The sequence below is a fragment of the Cyprinus carpio genome, chromosome A25, assembly GCF_018340385.1.
Source record: "Cyprinus carpio isolate SPL01 chromosome A25, ASM1834038v1, whole genome shotgun sequence".
NCBI lineage: Eukaryota > Metazoa > Chordata > Actinopteri > Cypriniformes > Cyprinidae > Cyprinus > Cyprinus carpio.
Genome location: NC_056596.1, coordinates 4,423,867 through 4,431,214, shown reverse-complemented (window position 1 = coordinate 4,431,214; position 7,348 = coordinate 4,423,867). Strand labels below are relative to the sequence as shown.

General features: G+C 36.8%; 1 protein-coding gene across 1 annotated transcript; it reads right to left on the bottom strand.

Annotated features, from left to right (window-relative positions):
* Positions 1 to 205: 205 nt before the first annotated feature.
* On the bottom strand, positions 206 to 7,146 carry LOC109050889 (catalase-like). Its single transcript, XM_042715094.1, has 13 exons — positions 6,917 to 7,146; positions 5,543 to 5,714; positions 4,902 to 5,012; positions 4,616 to 4,746; positions 4,418 to 4,522; positions 4,210 to 4,335; positions 3,438 to 3,629; positions 2,745 to 2,897; positions 2,360 to 2,498; positions 1,998 to 2,128; positions 1,810 to 1,917; positions 1,560 to 1,643; positions 206 to 797 (listed from the first exon to the last, which is right to left on the bottom strand). The coding sequence occupies exons 1-13, from the start codon at positions 6,977 to 6,979 to the stop codon at positions 735 to 737; spliced, it is 1,578 nt and encodes a 525-aa protein (XP_042571028.1). The 5' UTR covers positions 6,980 to 7,146; the 3' UTR covers positions 206 to 734.
* Positions 7,147 to 7,348: the final 202 nt, after the last annotated feature.

Below are 7,348 nucleotides of genomic sequence, written 5' to 3'. Positions count from 1 at the left end.
CTTTGACCTCCATCGTAGCTTTCAAATCTCACACTTACAACAAGTCAAATTTAAAAGGGATGGCAATGTGAATTTAGTGAATTTCCTGAAAATTCAGACTTTTAAAAAGTGACCAAAACAAAGAGGACACATTTTTTTAAAGAAAAAGACAAAAATGAAAGAGGGAGCAAAAAGGATTTCTAAAATGAATCCACAACTCAGTCACTGAGATCAAATATTCAGATTTATTCATTACAAAATGTCAAAAGATGTTACATTCGCAATATCAGAACTCAATTATATTCAGTTAAGGCAAAAGGGACGGAAAAGGTTAATTACTCTTATTTAAAATTAAGTGGCATTAGTAGCCAAGATATAAAGGAAAAAAACAATCAAAAGGCTCACATATTATTAATGTTAAACACATATGTTGTTCATTCTCAAATGATTATTTGCTACATTTTGCACACAATCAAAATGCAGAAATATACTGAAACATGCTGATAGTTTAGAATTGGCTCAAACTTGCATATGCATCAAAGGCCTCGATTTGGTTTGACGGCATTAATCATGATTAAGGAATCAGTGCTGCATTTGCTTATACCACTTGTGTTGTGAATTGGCCATATTAGATATGATATCTGTATTTCTACAGTACACAAGGAATGAATTAAACAACATATGACTCTATATCACACTCTATAAGAGAATGAATGTGTTTGTGTGTGTGTGCGCAGAGGTGCGGCACTTTGAAATCACATCTTAGAAGCTGCAGCCACGGCGGACGGTCCACCACGAGAATAAACATGAATAGTGTTCTGGAGAGATAAAGAAGACAGAGAAATAATGATCAAATAAAGCTTATTTCCACCACAGAATAAAAGAAATTAATTCTGACTGTTTATCTTGCAATTCTGACTTTTTTTTCCTCAAAATTCTGCATGACTACAGGTCAGGTGTCTAAACCATGCAGGGGGGAAAAACAGAATTGCAAGATAAACTAAGAATTCAGAGAGAAAAAAAAAAGACATTAATAGCGTGAGAAAAAAAGTCAGAATTGTGAAGGGGGGAAAAAAACCCTTTTTCCCAAAATAAGCTTTCATATATTTTAGTACCATTGAAATACTATAATTTTTGTAATATTTTGAATTTGTATTTTATTCTTATATTATTCATTTACTTTTTCATTTTAGTTTAATTTTGTTGTGTGTGTTTTTGGAAATATATACAGTATTTTTTTTAAACATATATTATTATAATGTTTTATTTCATCTTTTTATTTTTCATTGAGTTAACTATTTCAAATAATTTTTTTAAATGGTTTTAATCATAGCTATAATAATTAAACTTACTAATTAACTATAACCATTTTGATACACACTAAAATAACAAGCTGTAAAAAATCTTCAAAAATGTAAATAATAGATTATTGAAAATTCTATTTTAGTCTTTGTCTATTTATTGTACTTGCCATTTTTTTGTAATTAATTGTACAATTTACAAGCAACTTCTAAGCAAAATTTTTCTACAATTTTTTCAGTGCACATGAATGTGTGTGACACTGACAGAATGTTTTCTACCTTTTTCCCTTCAGCGTTGTATTTATCCAGGAGACTTTGAACGCGATTGCCGTAATCGGGGTGAACAGCCATCAGGTTTTGCACCTGCAAAAATCACAAAAATCCATCTGAAACATTCAAAGTCACATGATTTTTTTTTTTCTAGGCATGTTCGTATATTCATGAAAAACTGCTAATGAGACGTTTGACTACTTTTCATGAGATTTACAAGAGCAAAACATCTCACAAGACCAAAACCAAAACATCATACCATGCGTTTCTGAATAAACAGTTGAGCTCCTTTCAGATGGCCGGCCATGTTCTGACACAGACGCTCTCGCTCGGCTTCGTTCAACACCTCCATGAAGAACGTGCGCACCTGCAGAATGCATCAGTGCATCAGAACTCACCATACTCGTGATTATTCATACACAGACGCACACACGTTCACCAACAAACCTGGGACACATTGTCATCGTCTGCGCTGTTATATCGGGCCACATCAGGAGACACTTTACACTTGGACTCGATGCAGTGCGGCTGGGTCTCCGGAGCACTGAAGCTGTTGGGGAAGTAGTTGGGAGCCCCCCCTGCAGGACAGGAGAGGAACTAGTGTTGTTTTGCCACAACAAGAGGTTTATAAAAAAAACATCAACGCCCGATGAAATGCAAGTTTGTGTCACATGTCCAGATCAGGCATTCCAGACAGATGTTGCATTGTTCATCTGACTCACTTTTAAGAGACTAATACCATCTCTAACTCAAAACCAAACACAGACATCCCATGTTTTGTTCTGCCGTGTTTGGAGTGTGTCACTCACCCTGGTTGTCGTACATGCACATGGGACCGTCTCTCTGGTAGTTTGCCACACGGGTGCGGTAGGGGCAGTTGACAGGCAGTTGGAGGTAATTCGCTCCGAGCCGATGCCTATGTGTGTCCGGATAAGAGAAAAGACGCCCCTGTGGCGACAAAATTGAGTAATTGCAGTATTTAGTCAGTCTAGTCATTCTTGCAATTAGTTATTAGTCACTGATGGTTTAATCCAAAGGATGCTTATTACAAGTACGCAGAGCTTAAGCGACTTGCTCAAGGACAGAAAAGTGAACAAGCATCCTTTTGTGCATTTTAAGCTTGTGCAACGAACCTATGAAATGTGTCTGGGTAGGTTGCTTAATAGGTTTTGTGACACATTAGTACAAACATACTTGCAGCATCTTGTCCGGGCTGGGCTCAATGCCGGGCGGCATGTTACTGGGATCAAACGCCAGCTGCTCGACCTCAGCGAAATAGTTGACAGGGTTTCGGTTCAACACAAGGCGTCCCACAGGAATCAGAGGGAAGTCTTTATGGGGCCACACCTGAAAGATACAGAGCCGGTTATTCAGATGGACACACCTACATCTCATTCTGTATTATGAAGAACGAGTTATTTCATCAAAACTATAAAAGAGCACAAATGGAAGTATAGGAATTGTGTAGTGACCAGGAGGCATCATTAAGACATAAACATTATTTAAATATTTTTTAATACTTATACGTTACATATAATTTATTTAAAATGAATGTTGTAGTAACCCTAAAATGCAAAAAAAAAAAATTAAATTGCCATTTTTTAGTTTGTTTGTTTTTTTTTATTAAATGAGAAATAGATTCGTATATTTGAGTTACTATTATATTTTTATATTTTTCATTTTATTATAGTTTTTTTTTTTTTAATAGGTTTTAATCATTTTGAGTGTTTTTGCCATTGTTTTAGTTGTTTTTGTGTGTATTAGAGGTAAATATAAGCCTAAATAGGAGGGCATTTAAATATTGTTTTGGACAAAGGGAGCCTTGAAGTCAAAGAGGTTGAGAACCACTAGTGTAGCGTCTTGAGGTGCATTCTGGGATGCGGATACCTTAGTCAAATCAAACGGATTCCACTTCCAGTTCTCCGCCTGCTCAAAGGTCATGACTTGGATGTAGAAAGTCCAGGATGGGAAGTTGCCGATGGAGATTGCATTGTAGAGATCTCTGATGGAGTAATCGGGGTCAGAGGAAGCCAGACGGTCGGCCTCTTCAACTGTCAGATTCTTAATGCCCTGATCAGTCTGAAAGACGAGAATGAGTGATAATACTATTAATTAAAACTTGACATTGACTATTATTATTACCACTATTTTTATTATTACTAAAGAATATAATACCTATCAACCCAGACACTTCACATCCATGCTTTAATTCATACAGTATAAAAGTTCTGTTGTGCATTGTTTTTTTTTGTTGTTGTAAATTAATTGCAATACTTTAAATTGATTACATTTTAAATTCTTGATTAAATTGTTTTATGAATTCATTTCAATAGATGATTTTTGATTAAACATTTGTATTAAATCATAAAACAGAATACCAATTTTTTTTTATAATAAATAAAAAAAACACAGAATTTGGGATAAACTGAAATGGATTTAATGGGGGCCTAAATTAATAAAAGGTAAAGTCTTGGAAACAAAAAGTTGTGTTTACATTGAGGTCTAACAAACATTTGGAATACATTTCTTTCTCCATTAATGATAGGACATGAATATCATGGTAATATTTTTTGCCCTAATTAAACATCAAATCTGTTCTGTTTGGCTGTGATTTTGTCACTTTGAGCTGTTGATTTTGTACACAAACAAGAGTAAGTACCTTGTAGTGGAACTTGCAGTACACCGACTGGCCCTGAGCGTCGACCAGTTTGAAGGTGTGCGATCCATATCCGTTCATATGACGGTGGCCGTCCGGAATTCCCCGATCGCTGAACAGAAAAGACACCTGCACATACACATACACCGACATGAGCGAGACATTCAACAGTAATGAGAAACGCAAAAGTGAGCAACTTCTGCAGCTGTACCTGGTGCAACGATTCAGGACGCAAACTCCAGAAATCCCAAACCATATCCGGATCCTTCAGGTGAGTCTGCGGATTCCGCTTCTGAGAGTGGATGAAGGACGGAAACTACAAACACAGTCCACACATATATATACTGTTAATACTGGGACTAGGCTCGTGATGACAAACCACGGACTGCGTACAGACTGTCTCTCTCACCAGAAGCGCATCCCTGATAAAAAAGATGGGGGTGTTGTTTCCTGTAAGGTCCCAGTTGCCCTCATCGGTGTAAAACTTCACTGCAAAACCTCGAGGATCCCGGACAGTATCTGCTGACCCAGCCTCACCAGCTATAAACAAACAAATACACATTTATGAAGGTGCAAAGGTGGTGCTTTATACTTTTTTCTAGGTATGTAAGCGAGAGCATGCAACAACAAAACAATCGATCCATACAGAGTACAGACTCCACTAGAAATGTTATAATATCTAAACAGAAACCTACCCACAGTTGAAAACCGAACAGCGATGGGTGTCGTCTTTCCCACGTGTTCGAACACTTTGGCTTTGCAATAGCGTGTGATGTCATGGGTCACTTCGAAGTAGCCAAAAGCTCCTGTGAAGAGACAGAGAAGAGATTTAGTTTGAAGTTCATGCCCTCCTTCCAATCAAATACAAGCTCTAAAGCGTCCCACTATTGTTTATCCAATCAGAACACAGCTCTCATGTGCACTAATACTGTCACTGACACGTTAGTCAAAATGACAGCAAAACATTTATGTTTACAAAATATTTCTATTTCATATAACGCTGTTCTTTTGTATTTTCTATTCATCAAAAAATCTTGAAAAAACATCAGTTTCCACAAAAATATGAAGCAGCACAACTGTTTTCAACATTGATTTAATAATAATAAACAGCATATCAGAATGATTTGTGAAGGTCATGTGACAGTGAAGACTGGAGTAATGATGCTGAAAATTCAGCTGCGCATCACAGGAATAAAATGCATGTTAAAATATATAACAACAGTAAACATCTATTTTAAATTAAAATAATATTTCACAATATTACTGCTTTTTTATCAAATAAATGCAGCTTTGGTGGACATAAGAGACTTTCAAAAACATTTTTAAAAACTCAAACCTGCTCCTTTTGCGTGCACGACTCTCTCTGGTATCCGTTCTCGGTCAAAGTGGGCCATTTCATCAGTAAAAACCACATCCTGGACCAGCAGTGGCCCACGTGGACCCGCCGTCATTGAGTTTAACTTGTCCCCTACCGGGACTCCAGCTCCAGTGGTCAGGACATCTGGCCGCTGGGAAAATAAAACAAAATGAGACAGAGTAGCAACACTAAATCTATTTAAAATAACAAATAAACAAACCAAATCATTTTATTCAATGAACTCACCATAATATGGATTTTAAATTATTATTCAACAGGAAACCCTTTGAAATCATGTCATAATATTAGTTATATTTTAATTAAAATATTTAATCTATTTTTTGTATTGCACGACTGCATTAAATTCAACATTATAATAAAAGAAATTGTATTGAACTTGAATTGATTTAAAACTAATTTGACATCTCTAAGGTGTGACACTGGAGTAAACTAATTTTATTAAACTATACTGGCAAAACAAATATTGTTCTTAAGGCATCTAGCCTAAAAAAATATGGATTAAATAACTATAATAGTTATTTCTCTATTTATCTTGTTAAAGTTTAACTGTAGCAGAAGTAATTGAGGTTATCTGTCGGGTCTTCGCTAAATAAACAAAGGGAGAGGGGCCTATGTGGCTTCTCACAACATATCAGGTATTGTAAAAATTGGATTCGAAATTTTGATTTGATGAGCGAGGTGTCAATCATGTTATTGACCAATCACGTTAAAGAGGAGTGGGACGGGGCGGGGGCTCGACCGTCTTCCGTGGTTTAAGCATGTCGTTGACCCATTTCAACTACGAATACATTTCACTTGGAATTATGTAATAAACCTTATCTGTTTTGTGCTTAATTGTGTACATTTCGACTCGCGAACCATTACAGATTCGAAACAACCAACCATGCATATAAATAAGACCGTAGAGGATTCAGTTTTCACTTCGCGATCCAGCATCTGATAAAGTGTTTTGTGCAATTATATATAAATATATTGGACGCTATATATTCCTTCGTAACAAGTATTAACTATCACAAATATATGATAAATGTTTACTTGCAGTGCGATTATGCAGTGTTTTTTGTCACTGCAGTCATAACAAATATCCCTTTCAGATCTGAATTTCAGGGGGGAAAAAGCCATTTTTTAAAGCGACACAACACTTCAGTGTAATTTAGAGACGTTTTGCACATTAAAACACGAAGATATCAGCAGATATTTTCGTGTTGGTGCGTTACAATCCTGCGACCTTTGGCACAATTTCTCAGTTAACCATTAAAATAAACGGTTAAAACTATTTAAAGCACACAAACTCATATTAAGAATATACGATATATGAATTCTGCAGCAGACCTGAGAGCCGCGACCGTCCTTCCACAGTTTCATCTGATCCGTCGCCTTATCTCTGTCTGCCATTATTCAGCTCTTCAATCACACCCTAAACACGATACAACACTGCTGCGGACCTAAACCACGGAGCTCGGGGTCTGCCTAAATGGGTGTTATTTGTTAAGTTTGGTAACAGTCTGCTCTTTGCACTTGAACCCTACGTGCTCACCACCCAACTGTTATTATCCACCAACCTGCTGACGTCAGGGTTGCCAGGTGTTCACAATAAAACCCGCCCAATTGCTACTCAAAATTAGCCCAAATCTAGTCCAAATGGGTTCCGTCCTCCGGGGGGTAAATTCACTTTTTGGGCAGTGTTCCCCTGGTAAAATTTGCATTCCAGTGTCTAAATACCACGCTAATGGGGTCGCTTCAACCTGCGGCAACAGTGTTAAA

Excerpts from the sequence above, each read along its gene's own strand:
- LOC109050889 (XM_042715094.1), bottom strand. The coding sequence starts at position 6,979 with ATGGCAGACAGAGATAAGGCGACGGATCAGATGAAACTGTGGAAGGAC. Across the intron at positions 4,523-4,615 it reads TTATCAGGGATGCGCTTCTG|TTTCCGTCCTTCATCCACTC; the intron begins GTGAGAGAGACA and ends CTGTGTTTGTAG. Across the intron at positions 2,129-2,359 it reads GTGCATGTACGACAACCAGG|GGGGGGCTCCCAACTACTTC; the intron begins GTGAGTGACACA and ends CCTGTCCTGCAG.